Source organism: Arvicanthis niloticus, chromosome 29 (assembly GCF_011762505.2).
Source record: "Arvicanthis niloticus isolate mArvNil1 chromosome 29, mArvNil1.pat.X, whole genome shotgun sequence".
Taxonomy (NCBI): Eukaryota; Metazoa; Chordata; class Mammalia; order Rodentia; family Muridae; genus Arvicanthis; species Arvicanthis niloticus.
Window position 1 is genome coordinate 21,311,952 of NC_133437.1, and position 18,097 is coordinate 21,330,048.

Below are 18,097 nucleotides of genomic sequence, written 5' to 3' on the forward strand. Positions count from 1 at the left end.
ATTTCCAAGGAGCTAGCCTGCCTTTTCCTTTATTATCCTTGTATATTCTAAAACTTAAAAAAAAATTGTTCAGAGTAACAAGTCCTATGGAGAACTTATGGTTTGTTTCTTTGCTGCATTATTTTTTCCCTTTTACTGTTTAAAATAGAACTTACACCTATATTTTGTGATTGTTTTTTAGTCTTGTGTTTTAAATTTTCTTTTCTCTGAGTTTCATTCATAAAGATGTGTTTAGATCTTGTTAGACATTGAATGATTCTGTTAAAGACACAACTAATCACGTTGCCTGTGTTATGAAAGTAGATTTATAAAAAAAATAAACAATTTAAAGCAATATGGTGATTACAGATTAATATCATATACACTCTTAAGAACGTGGATTAAGTTACAACCCCAAATCACGACCTTCAATTTAAATTAGCTGCCACATCTCAAGTCACTGGTACATGGTCAAGAATTATCTAAGCCAATCTCAATAAGTGCACTCCCTAGTTTTAGAATATAGCAAATTATAGCAAACGGTGGAAGGACACTTGAGTTCACTGAAAGTGCCACATGAAGCATTAATTACAAGTGACGACCTGAAATTTTTTCATCCAATTTACCTTCTCTCAGACTTCTAATGTAATATTTTATGAATTTAAACACTACCATGTGTTTAAAATGTTCCACGTTTCAGGATTAATGGCATCAAGATAGGAAATACTTGACCTTTACAGGAACTTTCAGCTACACTGATAGCTTTTCAAGTAATGAACCTCTATTGCTGCATATACTAGTATGCTTTTGTATACTTGCTACTCAGTCACTAAATTTTATTAACATGTAAGTCATTAGGCCCCCAGACTGAAGACCAACTGTAAAATAGGGCAGTGTTTTATTTTCCTTTACACCTTAATAAATACTTCTTGATGACTGCACATGGGGTAAGGCTGCATGGTAGTTCAGAAAGGTCACAGTGATGGTGTTTTCCTGACAGTATGTAGTCTTCCATAGTGCGTGGAATGACTTGTATGATGTCACTGTCAAACCAGCAAGACTGCATTTATGCACCCATCGTTTTCAGGATTGTTGGTAACTTGGGCATACTTTCCTAAGGAAAACCAAACCAAAAGAAGGAATGTTAACAAAAATCATTTTAAAGAAAACTTTTGTCTAAAAACATTTCTAAATACCATACATAAGAAGTAAACAGAAGATAAGCTAATTCAAGATTAAGTTGTACTCTTAAGTTTATGTTCACAAATGGCAGCCAGATCCATTTTATTAATAATTATATTAGTGTTTACTTTTCCATGATGACTTTTTTCTAATGAATTTCAAATCAGTGTAACATCTATTTTCAAACATCTAAATTTATAGATACGTTCCCTCCTATCTCTAACCCAACTTCCTAAGTTCTATATTAGAAAATTGTTATATATTTTTAACACTCAGAAAAGTCTTTGCATTAGGACTACAGAAAAGCAACAGCAGATTTAAATTTTTACTTACCCCAAATAACCTTGCCTCCTTGTGTCACAAGGCCCAACTCGCTCACATTCACTTCAATAACTGTACCTTTGGTGATCACACCCAGGGTTGTATATAGTGGGGATGATGGATTCTTTTTCACACCGAGTATAGGCAGGCAAAAAGTCGCTTTCAGCTCAGGGTGTGTGACATGGGCTTTTTTGAAACGTAGACCCTAAAAATCAAACACAAGAATGCATCCAAATGGTGAGTAGGGCCTTTGGAATGCTCATCTTTTCTAATTATCTTTACTAGGGGATGAATAATATCTTAAAGCATCAGAAAAAATACATTTCTACAGATTAAAAATCACATAGTGGATAGGAAGAAGTATACACAATCCAAAATACGTTTTCCCATGTAAGACCATCATGTCAACACTTGCATTTTTCTTTATCTGCTCCTCATACTATTGAAGGATTGGTATTGTAGAGTTGGTATATGCCAGACACTGCCTTAGCTCACTAGTGGCTGAGTTATACATGACAACTGTATAAGGGCCTTCCATTTTCATAGTCAATAATGAAACAAGGATCTACATACAGCCTTGAGTTTTGTTTCCAGATTAAATAATATGTGGTAAATAGAATCAAACCTACAAGTTCCAATTTGAGAATCGAAATACTTCTGCCACCTTGAAAGACGGGGAAGAAAAAGGGATTATAGGCGTTTAGTTTTCTTCATGTAGGTAGTAACAGATTTGAAGACTGGAGAATATTTAGAGAGGACCGTGTTACACAGCTGTCATCCTCACCTGAGTGAGGCTCTATGAATGCAGTATTTTAAATGTCAGAACTCCAGGAAGTCTAGCTTTATTTTTACTTATGCAAGAATGGAGGGAAAATGGTATTAAATTCTTAGTTTTGAAGTATTTGTGAAAACCTTACCTCCCAAAAAAAAAAAAAAAAAAAAAAAAAGATAGCTAAATGTGATTATGGCTGTTAGCAGTGACTACAGCATTTGAATCCATTACAAATTATTCAGATTGTGTTAGAATCAACAGCACCAGTATTCCTGTTCTCTAAGCAGGCTTGACTTGTGGTATAGTAAATCTTTTCGAAAGGATTCTGAGAAAAAGTAATTAAGTTCCATACTTTTCAAAGCAGGAGGAAATTATGGTATGTGGGAGAGCTTAGTTTTTCAAAGATAATCATTACTGCTCTCAACAGAAATCAAGCTACTTTTATAGCCCCTTATAAAGACAAAATAATTACATGTAGGATGTTCTCAAAAGTAGAAAAAAGGCATTTATCTCACTAAATCTCAGCTGAACAGTCCAATGCTTTTTGGTCTTTTGGCTAAGACCAAATGTAAGCAAATGTTCCTTTGTCTAATGGGTTGTCACAAAGGCCTGTATTTGTGGCCTAGCACTTCAGGCATAAGAAAAATATAACTATAAGATAAAGAATCTAATGCATCATGTTTAAATACAAGAATTCACTGGCAATGTGTTATACAAAATCATTTCAAATCTATTATGAATCTGATGTTAAGATCCAGCCTTGATACATGGAAAAATGCTAAGTAATTTCTACTAATTACTTAAATTAACAAAAATAGCACACAATATTGTTCAAGCTGTTTTTCCCACCAATTTTAATACTTCCTGGAAGTTGTAATATACTTTATCCAGCTTTACAAAGAGCTAACATTACGTCATCGCACTCCTAGAGACTTACCATTGGCCTAATGAACCTTTCATATTTAGGTGGTTTTCTTGTAAAACCATCACCAACAAAGCAGACTTTAGTAACCATTCTCTTCCATGCCTTCTTTTTTCTTTTTCCTGTTCGAATAACTTTCAATACTTCTGTTTCTCCTTGGGCACGAACTTTGGGTAGAGGGACCTCCCATTTTCCCTAAAAGTGTAGGTTTATATTGTAAAATAAGGATAGTAAGTTAGTAAGTGAAGTGTTTTTGGTCATACAAAATAAAAGATTCACTTTCCCATAATTATTCAACACACTTGTTCTTCAACTGTTTTGGAGAAGTTTGTGCTGTCTCTTCATTAAGTCATAATTGGCAAAACCAGCTCAATTTGGATATCATGGGCACATGAAATAAATGGTTTGGTCAACCTAAAATCTCTTCATACCTTGTTACAGACCTAAAAGATACACCTATAAGGCAGTGACTTATAAATAATAGTGTATGTGCTTGTTATTACTTACAAGCAGAATATTGGAATACTAATTCTACTGAATTTCTTTGTATTTTTGCCTAAAATAGACTTTAAGCCTGCTAGTAACATCAGGTGCTCTGCAGTACCCACAATACACAGACACATAAACCAAAAACCCAAAGATACAGCAGTGCAAGGCAGTAGAAAGAATTCTGGACTAATGTTACTAAGACGTGGCTTCTAGGATGGACCAACACTTCAAAGTGCATTACTACCAACAATGATTTATAACCCCCTGGACTCTAGTCTCTTTGTCAGCAATCAGGCTATTTCAATAGATTCACTGAGTAGATATCCGCTAGTGTCTTCAGTAGTAGTCACACCATTATAATTTAGGATATTTACAAATTCAAAAGTGATTTTAATATTGTGTATGTTCCTATTGGATTTCTTAAATCTACTCACAGCTGCTTAAAAATATCTATGTTCTTTCTGTATTGGGACAGAATTTTAGCTAGTTTTGACAGTAATTGTAAAAGGGTGAGTAAAATTCTACCGGAACCAATTTTGACACTGCAAGGCAAAAAAAAAAAAAAAAAAAAAAAAAAAAAAAAAAAAAAAAAAAAAAGTTGTGGTTTTCTCTACAATAGCATAACATTAGGGGTTTTCAAATGTAGCAAGTCATTAACTACTGAATTTGTTTTTAATTAATTTTTAAATGAGAGAGGTATGACATTCTGATGGCTTAGAGGGACTCATGGAGACCAAGCTGGCCTCAAACTTGCTATGCAGCCAAGAATGACCTTAGACTTCTGACCCTCCTGCCTCCCCATCCCCCATGTGCTGGGATTACAGACATGCTAAGCAGACACTCATCAACTGAACTATATCCACAGCTATAATTTTATTCAAACTTAAATTCTAAAATTCTTCCACCTGGGATACATCAACCTCGGTGGCAAGACAGCAAGTTTCTATCAAACTAAATTTGCAAAACTGGGCTGGAGATAGTGGTTAAGAACACTTGCTGTTCTTCACAGAACTTGTGTCTGGGCCCCAACACCCACATAGTAGCTCGTAACAGTCACTAACTTCAGTTCCAGGGAAAGCGCCATTCTCCACTAGCCTTCTTCAGCAACATGTGCTGTCATAAATAAATATATATATATATATATATATATATATATATATATATATATACACACACACTAAAATAAACAAGTCTTAAATCCTCAAAAAAATAGAAATTAAAAAAAATTACACAAAAACATTCTAAGACTTCAATATTCCAATAACGGAACTAACAGTTGCCCTTAATGTTTCAAATTAAATTGGAAACAAATCTACGATCTCAAATTTAGATATTCCTCTTGTGCCAAAAAAAAAAAAAAGAAAGAAAGAAAGAAAGAAAGAAAGAAAGAAAGAAATGTATTGCTTACCGCCTTTTCTTTTCTTTTCTGCTTAATCATGTTGGAAAGTACTTTTGCTCTCGACTGCCCCTCTCTGTCCAGCAGATAGGCAGGCACTGCTCCCTGTGGAGTCTTCTCGTCATCCTTCTGCTTGGTGTTTCTCTTTTCATGCATCTTAATACTACAAGAAAGGAGAAAGATTCAGAGTGTGCTTAGTAATTGTTACCTAAGTATGAGAGGCAGATGGGACCACTTACGTCTTTTTCATTTGTATTTTCTCCGCATGGCGCTGTTTATGATAGAGCTTAGCCTTCAGGCCAATCATTTTTTTTGCCTTCTTTGAGCGTTCATGGGCCTCCCGACCTTCTTTCTTTCTCTTTTTCTCATGGTAGTCCAAACGATATCCATATCGTTTGCGGTGCAATTCAATATATTCATTTTGTGGCTGTAATGATTCAAGAAATGTTACCTTAATTTTTGTAAGTACTGATAAGATTATTCTAAGATTTTAATATGATGAAGTTAAATATATTTTTTACCTTGGACAGTGTTCATGACACCAGCATGACTTTCAGGGAGAGCTACTATTTAATGAAGTGATTTATCAAAATCTACTAAAAATATGAGATTACTACAGGATTTAATTCTTTCTTTAGACAACAAGGTAAAGTACTTTCAGGATTGTTTTTACTAAAACATAATTTACATAAAACAAAATCTACCATTTTTAGTTGTGGGTATGTAGTTGTAATTCCTGACCAGTTACACATTTCTGTACCCATCACAGTCAATTACCTTGGGTTTTTTGTTTTTTTTGGTCTTGCTAGGCAAGTGTTCTACCACTGAGCTAAATCCCCAACTCCTCCATCACAGTCAAGACGACATATTTTCCGTCACTCCAAAATGTTCCTTTGTGGTACTCTGAGGTCCATTTTCTTTTCCCATCTTCAATCTTATATTTCTATGGTTTACTCTGCCCAGTGAGTGGAATCTACAGAACATACATCCGTTTGCATCTAGCTTCTTTCAACTAGAAATATACCCATTTCGTTTGTATACCAGTTCTTTTCTTTTCCTTCTTTCTTTCTTTCTTTTTTTGGTTTTTCGAGACAGGGTTTCTCTGTGTACCCTGGCTGTCCTGGAACTCACTCTGTAGACCAGGCTGTCCTCGAACTCAGTTCTTTTCTTTTCTCTTCTCTTTCTTTCTTTCTTTTTTCTTTCTTTCTTTCTTTTTTTGGTTTTTCGAGACAGGGTTTCTCTGTGAAGCCCTGGCTGTCCTGGAACTCACTCTGTAGACCAGGCTGGCCTCGAACTCAGAAATCCACCTGCCTCTGCCTCCCAAGTGCTGGGATTAAAGGCGTGCGCCACCACTGCCCGGACTGTGTATACCAGTTCTTAAATATTTTATAGTACTTGGTCATATCCCAGTGTGTGGATATAAATTCATTTGTTTCTTTATTGACCATATGATGTATATCATTTTTTCCCTCTGATGATTAAGAAAAAAGTTGCAATAAATATAGTTGAATTCAGATCTTTGTATGCAAACTGTCTACTGCCATGTTGTCTTCCAAAGAGGGTGTATTATTTTGCATGTTGTCAGTACTGTATGGGGTCCCTTTTGCGTTTTTAATTGTTTCATTGTTAACAATGAAACTGTAGTCAGCATTTACTTATATTTGACCCCGCAAAAACAAACAAACAAACAAACCCCATGATACAAAGGCCAAGTCAATCTCAGAGACTAAAACTAGGTAACAAAATCATTATGGGCATTATCATCGCAGCAACTATAAAGAAGGTTTAAGGCTTTGAAGAGAAACATCCAGTATAATGAGAACGAAAGGTCTTATTTATAAAGAGAATACTGGGTTCCGCAATTCATTCGCTGTTCGGCTTCTTGCAAAGAATATCGTACACTGAGCTTTAAGAAGGTGTGATGCGATTATACAGTTGTTATCACAAGTCTCAACTGTATTCCACTAGGCTGGCACTGATGTCACGGTAGCAAGATCAGGACTTTTAACGGTGAACTCTGTCTCATTCCAAGACTTGTGATCCGGGTCACGAAGTTAAGAATTCCTTCGCGGAAGCTACATTTCTCTCCACAGCACCTCAGTTCCGCCTACCACGGTCCTGCCGCCACGACAGCCCAACCACGCTAACACCTAGACCCTCCGTCGCCGGCGCCCTTGGAGGCCTCCTTACCATGATGACAGCCGCGGAGCAGCCGTCCGCGACCTCCCGTGTTCCAAAAACCTCTTAACTTCTGGGTGTCACTGGCCCACGAGCCTGGTTCGCTCAAGCCGGAACGGGAAAGGGTAGTCCTTTAAGTCGGCCGAGTGGAGCGCACGCGCCGCACAGCAGTTCCGTGTTGTGGCTCCGTTCCTAGGCAGAAGAGCGGAAGTTGATCGTAGGAGACTTTTAGCTGACGTGCCACCGGAACTGGGGCGGAAGCTGCCTATGAAGCTGCAAGCCGGGCGATCCGTAGGTTCCTTCTGCGGGTATGAGGATGGCTGATGCGGTGGGGTGTTGTAACGTGAGGCTGTTGGCAGTTTGAGAGTGGACGGTTCCTCTCTCACTCCCCGCGGTTCGGCGGAGAGGCTCGTCTTCTAGCATAACCTAGCGCCATGTAGGTGCCGCGGTCTTGCTGGTCTTCTGCTGCTGACCTTGTAGCTGCGACTCACAACGACCTCCTGGACCCTCCTGGCGTGACGTCTGCTGCACTAGGGACGTGTTGCTTCATCCTTTATCGGGGGCGACTGCTTTGTGTGTTTGTTTCTCTCCTGTTGCTCACAGATGCACAATGGATTGAAATTTATTATATAGACAATAAAACTCCTGGGCCAGCTGTCAGGAAAGCAAGAGGTTTTTGTTTTTTTGTTTTTTTTTTTTTTTTTTTTTTTTTTTTTTTTGTGGAAGCCTAGGACTTTCCCCCTAAGCTCTTGGGGGCCGTTCTTTCTTTCTTTCTTTCTTTCTTTCTTTCTTTCTTTCTTTCTTTCTTTCTTTCTTTCTTTTTTTCCTTTCATATCCTGAAACTAGGAATAAACAGACTTGAGTTGTGGGTAGGAATTCCCAAGAAATCCCATCTAATTAAGGGCAGTTTTACCTTTTAGAAAATTGTTTTTTGTTGCCTTATTATCATTATTTTTTTAATGTGTAGTGCGTGTCTGGTGCCCTTCGAGGCCAGAACAGGGTGTAGAATCATAAAAGATGGTTGGGAGTGCTTGTGGGTGCTGGGAATTGAACCTGGACCTCTAGAAAGGCAGACAAACTTAACCGCTGAGCTATCTCTTCAATCCCAAGTTTTACCTTTGTACTGTAATCACAGAAGTCCACTAATTAGCTCCAGTTTGGAACTACCAAAATTAAAATGTGTACATATAAGGAAGCCTTAGCACTTGAATTCAAGCTGCCGATTTTTTAAAATCCCCCTTCCTTTTTTGGTGTTTTCGAGACAGTGTTTCTCTGGGTAGAGCTGGCTGTCCCGGAACTTGCTTGGTAGACCAGGCTGGCCTCCAACTCACAGAGACCTGCCCTCCTCTGCCTCCAGAGTGCTGAGATTAAAGGCGTGTACCACAACCACCGGGCTTCAGACTGTCTTTTAAGCCCCCATAGTATTATGTGATTATTATTTTTTTTTAAGTCCAGAGCTAGTGCTAATTATCATTCGTGTATTTTCAGGTGCAGTAAATTATGTAATTTCTCGAGCTAGAGTATGTTTCCTCTTTCCCCCATTGACTTCCTTGCCTACGTTAGATTTTTTTTTTTTAATTTCACAGTTTTAGTGAAGCCTCCCTTGACATCTCCACCATAACAGCTCCATTTCCCTTGTGGTTTGATTCTTTTCTACAGCATCAGTGACAATAGGATGTTGTATATTTTTGTTTAATTCAACCTCCTGCTCCTCCAGAGGCCGTGTGTGAGCATAGTAATTGTTTTTGTTCGTTGCTTTAACTCAAATACCTAAAAAGCAATTTTAAACACAATTTTTATTAAATGTGTGGGTTTAATTCTCATGCTGTATCTGAGCTGTCATAGACCGAAAGTCCGAAGCTCTGAGATTTCTAGTTCTTTAAGATTTCAGAAGACCTGAGATTCCAGCACTCTTCTAATAGTAAAACAGATGTTTTTTTAAAAGACTCTGTTGAAATGGAACATACAGGCAGGAAATGGATATCAACTTCCAGATTAAGACTCCTTTAACCTGAATCTCGGTTCCTGCTCTTTTCCCAGCTGTCACTGCAGTCACCCTCACACAGATGGCATACATTCATAGGGACACACGTGCATAGAAAAAGGTTTATGTCTTTTAAAATTCCTTGTGCCTGAAATAAGTTTTGTAATCAAAATAAGATTGTAGCTTGAGGTCTATTGAGCATAAGGAGGAAGAGCAGAGCAATGGCGGAGCTGATGTCAGCAACGTTTTACCTAATTCAGACATCGCACAGTGTTAGGTGTGACACAAGTTCCAAATAACGTGGTTACTTAGGAGACATCAGTACATGATAAATATTGTATGTAGACAATACATTTGGTATACAATCTAAAAACATCTCTTAGGGCAGGAAGATACAATTAGTACAACAGTAGGAACTTAATTTAAGGCTGTTTTCACTCAGTGCTGCCAGATCCCCTTTCCTATGGTATGTCTCAGCAACATTGGTTTTGCCTTTTCCATCAAGATAGGGTTTCTCTGTGTAGCCCTGGCTATTCTGGAACTCACTCTGTAGATCAGGCTGGCTTCTAACTCAGAAATCCAACTGCCTCTACCTCCCAACTGTTGGGATTAAAGGAGTGTGTCACCATGTTAGTTTCAGTAACATCTTATATAGGGGTACTTTTTATGATTGTTCTTAAGTGTCACATCTTTTTTTATGTATTAAATTTTATTGACATGATTAAGTGTATCACATTTCCTTGTTTTGTTTGTTCGTTTCACTTGCCAGTGTGAAAGCACATGCATTTGTGCACAGGACAACTTATGACAGTTGGTTTTTTTCCCCACCCTGTGTGTCCCATGGATCAAGTTCAGATCATCAAGCTTGGTGGCAAGTGCCTTTAACTTTTGAGCCATCTTGGCCTCAGTCATGTAGTATGAAAATTCTGCATGACTGATTTAGCATTGCCTCCCATGTCCTAGGCGTCAGATACTTCTGTCCTTTTCTCTCACCTTTGATCTTGTACTTCAAGCCCAGGGAAGCCTTGGTGAATGTGGGTCTGAGGGCCTGTGGTGGTGCTGAGGTCAGACCAGGACCTTGACAGAGCAAGTAGATGCTGTACCTGGGAGCTGCACCTCAGGGTTAGCCAATGTTTGCAGAGTAAATGTGCCCTGCTTCTGTGTTCACAGAGGAAGGCAGCTTGCTTTTCTATAGCTTTTATATATTTTATTTTCATATATTTATTGTTAAAAAATCAGAATAGAAAGGTTTTGTTGTCAGTGAGAAACTACCAAGTTTCTGTGAGATATTTATCACACATAATTCTAAATATTTACCTAAAGTATATTTCTGTTTAGTTTTTAAAAATTTCAATAAATGTACTTTAATTATGTCTTAAAGTTTTGTTTGGTTTGGTTTGGTTTTTCTTTGAACACAGTCTTAGTATGTAGCCCAGGTGACCTAAAATTTGGCAACCCTCCTCTCTCTGCTTCCCGAGTGCTGGAATTATAAGCATCTACCAAATTCTCAGCCCTTCATATCTTTAAGAATTAAGATGTCTTTTTTAAACGGGAGGACAGTTTAAACTTTAGTAAGAACTGTGTGTTTCATTTAATACAAAGTTTTACTTTTTAATGATGCATTGTGGTTTTGGTAGCTAAAATTATTCCAAATTACTTTGTTTGTTTTTTTTTATTGGTTTTGTTATTGTTTTTTGAGACAGGGTTTCTCTATGTAGCCCTGGCTGTCCTGGAACTCACTCTGTAAACCAGGCTGTCCTCGAACTCAGAAATCCGCCTGCCTCTGCCTCCCAAGTGCTGGGATTAAAGGCGTGCGCCACCACTGCCTGGTGAATTGTATGTTTTAGAAAGTAATTTGGAACTGGACAGTGGTGGTGCACACCTTTAATCCCAGTACTTGGGAGGCAGAGAGGCAGGCGGATTTCTGAGTTCGAGGACAGCCTGGTCTACAGAGTTGAGTTCCAGGACAGCTAGGACTACAGAGAAACCCAGTCTCAAAAAACCAAAAAAAAAAACAAAAAAAAAAAACAAAAAACCCATACAATTCTATTTTTCATGTATGCCTTACTGACTCATATATGTTTAGTTTTATAATTTTGTTTGTCTCTTTTTCAGAGAGAACATTTTAGAAGACCACAATGTTTACCAACTGGAGGACTTTTGCAGTGACTCATCAGAAAACGTTCAGTGTGCACATTAATGTAAATGTTTCTTACAAAAATGGTTTTATGTAGCCTAATTATTTTTCCCCAGAGGCTTAGTGTATAGCTCATCATTCCAAATTTGGTTTGGTCAGGCTACCTTAATTTAATTGGTAATGCAGCTTAAAAATTTGCTTAGCAATTAAAAAAAAGCATCCAACAAAATGAAATGCTGTTCTCATGAGATAATAAAAATGTCCAGTGTTTTCACCCTTACACTGCTAACTAAGAGTGTGCTTCTCTTTCTCTGTCTCTCTCTCTCTCTCTCTCTCTCTCTCTCTCTCTCTCTCTCTCTCTCTCTCTCTCTGTGTGTGTGTGTGTGTGTGCATGCACTTGTGTGTGTATCTGTAGGTTGAAATACCTGTGAAGTATTTGTATTAGTTGGTTTTGTGTGTCAACTTGACACAAGCTGGAGTTATAACAGAGGAAGGAGCCTCCCTTGAGGAAATGCCTCCATGAGAACCAGCTGTAAGGCATTTTCTCAATTAGTAATCAAAGGCTCATTGTGGGTGGTGCCATCCCTGGACTGGTAGTCTTGGGTTCTACAAGAAAGCAAGCTGAGCAAGCCAGGAGAAGCAAGCCAGTAAATAACATCCCTCCAAGGCCTCTGCATCAGCTCCTGCTTCCTGACCTGCTTGAGTTCCAGTCCTGACCTTTTTTGGTGATCAACAGAAATGTGGAAAGCTGAATAAACCCTTTTCTAACCCAACTTGCTTCTTGATGATGTTTGTGCAGGAATGGAAATCCTGACTAGGATAGTATTCAACCTGTGAAGTTGAAGTTCTGTGACATTATGTCAAGATATAACGTCATTATTAAATATTTAAGGTACAACTTTCGGTAGAGCTATTGGAAGCTAATTTCTGAGGCAGGTTGACACTTGTCTCATGTTTCATGATAGCATCTTCCCTGTAAGCTTTATTCTAACACTAGATATCTATATATTTTATAAGCTCTTACTTTCATTATGCATTGCAAATATAAATCCTCAAGTGGAACCATGCCTTCTGTCAGTCTCCTCCAGCAGTGACCCAGCAGGAGCTCTGGAGAACCTGTAATCCAGGCAGTGCAAGCCTTGTCAGCAGGCTGTCAGTTCATTCTGTTAGTTCAAAATTACTTGAGTAGCATTCTGAAGAATGAATATTTCACCGAGAAAGCATATAGAGATTCTTGTTCTGTGGTGGCAGCTGGCCTCAAACTTAAGATCTTCCCGCTTCAGCCTCCTAAATAAATACTGGGATTACAGGCCTGAGTCACTGCACCAACAAGAATATGTATCTTTAGGTTTCTATGTTTGATGTGTATTGCTAAAGTAAAATTTTTCTTTTTGTTTCTCCTAGGCCATGTGTTACTGTAAAATAAAAGCAAATTTAAAAAGACCAAAGACTCAGGTGCCTCTTACAAGAAACTACAATTCCCCACCAGGTACAGATGGTAAATTCTTCTAGTTTACCTGAAACCGTGCTCTCTCTCCTTCCTTCTCACATTATCTTTCCTTTTTCTTTTCTTGAAAAATCTTGCTTTTTAGAGGCTTCTAACCTATTTTAACGTGTTGGCTGTTTCCTTGAGATTATTAGGTGAGAGGGTTTTGGTGGATATGAGGTGGATGGGTACCAGTGGAGTTCTCTTCCTGTCCAGGGCTTCTGATGAGCTGAGCAAAGGGAGAGTGGGTGGGGCTCCTAAGTTTAGTGTGTGAATCTACTTATTTTTAGTTCACTGCTGATTTTTATATTAGCATGTTTTCTGTCAATAGAAGTTTACTAGAATAATTTATTTTGAAGAATATTAGAAGTTCAGTTCTATACCTATCTGGGTATTTTAGATTAGAGGCATGACTACTAGAATCTAGCATGCCTGGGACCTAAACACTTCATTCCTCGTGGCCTCCTGTGTTTGAAGTAAACAAATAGTACTAATTAAACTTAGATTAACTCTGTGGCCATTCCTCTGACCAAGTTTATCATGTGCAGATAATGAAGTGAAACATTATTGATTGGCTGTTGATTTACAAGGATTTATGAATTTCATGGGATGCATTGTTTGTATGTAGGCTTTTGTGTTCTGCCCCTGCTAATTTAACTGTGGTGCGTACTTTGTCTTTTTGTCTTTAGACTGCTCAATGAGGTTTTAAAAATGTAAAACTGTTCTTTAAAATACCTAGTTTAAGTAGCATAAAAGTGGAGATTATATTCACCAGTAAAACTGCTGTTGCTTCAGTATAATTATTGAAACTTAGCTAGCATGGAGTGGTCACTGTGGACACTTCCATGTCAGAAATAACCACATGGCTGTGTGTGGCTCCTATTAAAGCTCTAGTAGTATCGAGGCGGAGAAGGGAGGCTTGAGAGTTAGCCCCAGGCAGGCCTCCATAAGAGACTGCCTCAAAACCTCAGATAAAATCTGGGTGCTCTGCTGCAGACCTCTAACCCCAGCATTCCGAGGAAGGAGGAGCTCTGTAAGTTCATGGCCAGCCTGATCTCTGTCACAAATCCCAGGCCAACCAAGGCTTTATAATGAGACACTGCCTCAAAAAAAACCAAGCCAAACCAAACCAACCAAAGAAAACATTAAATAATAAAAACATTTAAAAACAAAAGAAGAAACACTGCTTAGCTATATGGAAGTATTGGGATCTTTCATTTTCTTTCGACTGATTTGCACTCATGATGTCTGTCTGTCTCTAAAGGCATCAGGCTGGCATTGCTGAAGGAAAGGAGGTTCTAACCTGTATGGCAGCTCAGAATTTGTCAAGGCTTAAAATGTAGGTTTACATGTCTACGTGGTTAGGTTTTTACATTTATTTAGGGTCTACTGTTAGCTTCTGTCATATTGTTATGAACACTAATTCTACTGTTCTGTAAATTGAAGTGTAATAAGTAACTGATTGAAATGAATCTGTTTGCTTTTGTTTGGTTGGTTGTTTTTTTGTTTTTCAAGATATGGTTTCTCTGTGTAGCCCTGGGTCTCCTAGAACTCACTCTGTAGACTAGCCTGGCCTCAAACTCATAAAATATCCACCTGCCTCTGCTTCCTGAGTGCTGGGATTCGAAGTGTGAGCCTCCACTGCCTGGAAAATCTGTATTTTTTAAGGATTTAATTTAGAAAATGGTTTGTAGGTGTGAGTTAAAAAAAGAAATTTGTATCTAGAACTTGTACATCAACCACGGCTTTCTTACTTAGTGGTAGAAAATGAATCCTAAATAAGCATGTTACTGAGCTTGACTTTGCTTGATCTAGAATATTGCATATGCTTTAGTTTATTTTGTATGTTTTCATTTGTAAGTTAAAAGAAAATTTTTAAATAATTTAACAGTTTAATTTGAGTTCTCTTTCTATTAGGCATCGTAGGGAATGATGTCAAATCTCTTCATTCCATCATTAACCCTCCTGTGGCCAAGTAAGTTCTGTTGCTAGGTTGGCTTTCCAAAGGCTGTCGAGGAAGTTTGCAAGTCTCTTGACAGGCTTTACTGGTGACTTATGTAATTTCTGTTGTTTCTATATAAATATTAGTATTTAATAAATATTTGTATCTCAAAAGATAAATTTTTTCAGTTAAATATTAATAATTTTTAATGTAACAAAAACAAATATAGATATTTTTAAAGATTGTGATTAGCCCTTTTATTACTTAGCTATTCTGTATGATAATGTGATAGCACACATCAACAGGGGTGGGTGAGAAACAAGAGAGGGTGGCAGGGGTGAATATGAGCAAAGTATATATCATATATATATATGAGAATATCACAGTGCAGCCCCTTATTATGTGTATTTAGTATATGCTGATAATAGATCCAAAAATAGGTTTTGTATTTGTCTTTACATAATTGCATATATTATCGGAATACTAAGCACCTTTAAATTTTGTACATCATAGATATTTTGGTTGAAATATGCACCTCATAATGCATACTTTTTCTCCCCTTCAAACAGAATTCGTAATATTGGAATTATGGCTCATATCGATGCAGGCAAAACTACTACCACAGAAAGAATTTTGTACTATTCTGGATACACAAGATCACTGGGAGGTTAGAATGGATTCCTCCTGTCCCCAGCCCCCACTAGCAAAAGCATCACTGGAAAAGATTTTGGTTAAGAAGTCAACTAGAGTATGGCATGGAGACTCTGATGTCTAAACTACAACATTAAGATAAGGTAGCTGCAATAGCACCAGAAGGTCTTCTGAGACTCAGCTCGGCATTGAGTCCCCTACGGCCATCGTGGGCCTCATTTGACGCTGGTCTACTGGAAGGCCGTAGGACAGAACCAGCTTGGCATTAGATGTTTCTTTCTACAGGGGCCATCCAAGTGAGAAGACTCAGTTCCAGTGTCCAGGCTTCATGTAGGCACATTCTATACCAAGTCAGGGAAGCCCAAGAGCTGTGCCTCTAAGCTGTGATACTCCCAGTTAATAGTTTACAGTAAGGAGGAGGAGGAAGAGAAAGAAGGTGATGAGGAGAGTGTGTGTGTGCTGTGTGTGTATCTATGTGTTTGTGTGCCCTAGCCACATAGTTGACATAGTTCTATTGTCTAATTTCTAGAAGAAGAAAAAAACCTGGAAAGTTAAGGTCAAACTCTTATATAGAAAAGGAGATAATTTTGTTGGTCCTTGGCTAAGCACTTTTTTACTAAAGTCTACAATCTACTGCTCAATGATAGCTTTTGCAAATTGGAGTTACTTCTCTGAAGGTTCACACTTATGGCTCCCCAGAGCAGCCTTTTGGTTTTATTTGCATCAGTTTTTGAGCATTCCTTGTTTGTTTTTAACAACTCCGTATGTGCATATACTATGGTTCATACACGTTACATTCTCTTGTGCACCACACCTTCTGCTCCTGCTCAACCCTTTTTCCCAGCTGGTCAATTTTTTTATTTTCATGTGAGCATGGGAGTGGTGGGACTAGAGCTGTGTGAGTGTGTCTGTGAGTGTGAGAATGTGTGTGTGTGAGTATATGAATGAGTGAGTATGTATGTCAGTGAGTGTGTGTGTGTCACTGAGTTTACCTGAAACTGTTACTTGCGTGCGCAGAGATCAGGGCTCACTGTTTTTAAGTAATGCTGGTGAGTCCCGTGATGGGTTCTAGAGCTGTAGTTATGATGGGCTCCTATTGGGAGCCGTTTTCCGAGACCTTTGGAGATAGAACAGGTTGGATGCATAAGAGAAGGAAAGGCCATCAAGATGGTGGTGAGTTCTTGAGCAGATGGCCACCTGGGTTCCTCATGTCACTCTGTGTTAAAGAGCACATGACTGACAACATGTGGTGAGCATTGCCGCACTGCTGTTGCTTCACACGTCTGGTGATAACCCTTTCCTCACACCCACAATTTGGATACTTGAAGTGAGTGTAAAATTTCTAAGTTTCAATTTTTAAAGTTGTAAAAGGAACCAGTTTTAAGTGTATTTGCAGTCAGTATAGGTTAAATATTCTTTTATCTAATGTGATTAAGATATTGAAAATATTTCAGATGCTAAAATTTTTTGTTTCGAAGTGTTTTCATGAATTCTACTGATTGGACATTCCTATTCTGAAAATCGGAAATTGGAAATACTTAAAAATCTGAAACATTAAGAACTTATTTTAGATTTTTCTGTAGGCCTAGAAGTAAGTTGTTCTTAGTACTAAGTTCTCTAGCTTGGTAACCTAGAGTTTGTTTTGTTGGTTAGAAGAATCATAAGAAATAACACAAGCTGGATGTGGTGGCATACACTTTTAATCCCAGCACTAGGGAGGCAGACTCAAGTGCATCCTCTTTGAGTTCAGGTCCAGCCTGCACTACATAATGAATTTCAGGCCTGTCAGGGCTACACAGCATAGCTAGAGTTGTTGCAAATACATTTCTTTATATTCCGTGGTGGTGGTGGAGGAGGAGGTGGTGCGGCGTGTATGTGTATGAGAGAGAGAAAGAGAGTAATGGGAAGGTAGATGCCATTTGGGAGTTTTCTATTAGTATAATGGTATGATAGCCAATATTCATGAATTTTGAATTGTAAAAATAACTTTCATGTATTTATTGTCTATAAATTTAATCAGAATAAAAGGTGTAATTTAAGAATCATTTGAGCTTTTAGGATTAAGTTTATTTAAGCATGGGTTTATACTGAAGACTTGTCCTCAGGCTTTATTTGCAGACAACTCCCTGCTCTGGAGAACAGCAACAAGAGTCTCTGTAAAGGGTAACTTAACTTGGGAGGAAAGTTTTACCTTCCTCATGCAATGTCGCTGCTGTCTGACTTTATTGGATTGGACTGGCTTTTATATCTTGCCTCATTTTGTCCTTGTGACAGCCTGGCAAGGGTCATTCTGTTGTGTTAAATTTACTGTACAGACCAGGATAACCAAGGTGGCGGAATAAGAATAAAGTTAGGAGGGAGCCTAATGCATGGACTTGAGTGAGCTTCTCTGCTCTGCCTCCTAGCAAGGGATGTGGCACGTAGAGGGAGCAAGAAACATCAAACTAGGACTGAAGTGGAGGATGTGCTGTTTAGTCAAATTAAAGACAAAAGAAACTTCCATGACAGAATTATTAATCTCGATGAAAAAGCTTTCCTCTCACAAGGGTTTTATACTGAGAAACAAAGGGCTTTAAGTATTGAACTAAATATTTTGGGTTGCTTTTTCTCAGAGCAGATTAAGCTATCCTGGGGGATGTACTGAGAACCAGTATGACA

The 18,097-nt window shown here is 38.2% G+C and overlaps 2 protein-coding genes across 10 annotated transcripts in view; one reads left to right on the top strand and one right to left on the bottom strand.

Moving 5' to 3' along the window:
* Nucleotides 1–855: 855 nt before the first annotated feature.
* Nsa2 (NSA2 ribosome biogenesis factor) lies at nt 856–7,497 on the bottom strand. Its single transcript, XM_076927241.1, has 6 exons — nt 7,252–7,497; nt 5,301–5,488; nt 5,074–5,224; nt 3,192–3,371; nt 1,495–1,687; nt 856–1,093 (listed from the first exon to the last, which is right to left on the bottom strand). Exons 1-6 carry the CDS (start codon nt 7,252–7,254, stop codon nt 1,026–1,028), a joined length of 783 nt encoding a protein of 260 aa, XP_076783356.1. The 5' UTR covers nt 7,255–7,497; the 3' UTR covers nt 856–1,025.
* Nucleotides 7,461–18,097, top strand: part of Gfm2 (GTP dependent ribosome recycling factor mitochondrial 2) — a 36,565-nt gene continuing 25,928 nt past the window's right edge. For 2 of the 9 annotated variants that reach the window (XM_076927234.1, XM_076927232.1), the window contains exons 1-6: nt 7,482–7,547; nt 11,339–11,424; nt 12,160–12,252; nt 12,765–12,849; nt 14,764–14,821; nt 15,358–15,455. In XM_076927234.1, coding sequence (XP_076783349.1) covers nt 12,768–12,849; nt 14,764–14,821; nt 15,358–15,455 — 238 coding nt within the window. In that variant the 5' untranslated portion in view covers nt 7,482–7,547; nt 11,339–11,424; nt 12,160–12,252; nt 12,765–12,767. Of the gene's footprint in view, nt 7,778–11,338; nt 11,425–12,159; nt 12,253–12,764; nt 12,850–14,763; nt 14,822–15,357; nt 15,583–18,097 lie in introns of those variants that run through there. The other 7 variants (XM_076927227.1, XM_076927228.1, XM_076927233.1 and 4 more) reach the window with 6 other exon arrangements.

Bases quoted from the DNA above. Each gene is read 5' to 3' on its own strand.
- Nsa2 (XM_076927241.1), bottom strand. The intron at 3,372-5,073 runs GTAAGCAATACA...CTACACTTTTAG, and splicing joins AGAAAAGAAAAGAAAAGGCG to GGAAAATGGGAGGTCCCTCT. The intron at 1,094-1,494 runs GTAAGTAAAAAT...GGTTTTCCTTAG, and splicing joins AGGAGGCAAGGTTATTTGGG to GAAAGTATGCCCAAGTTACC.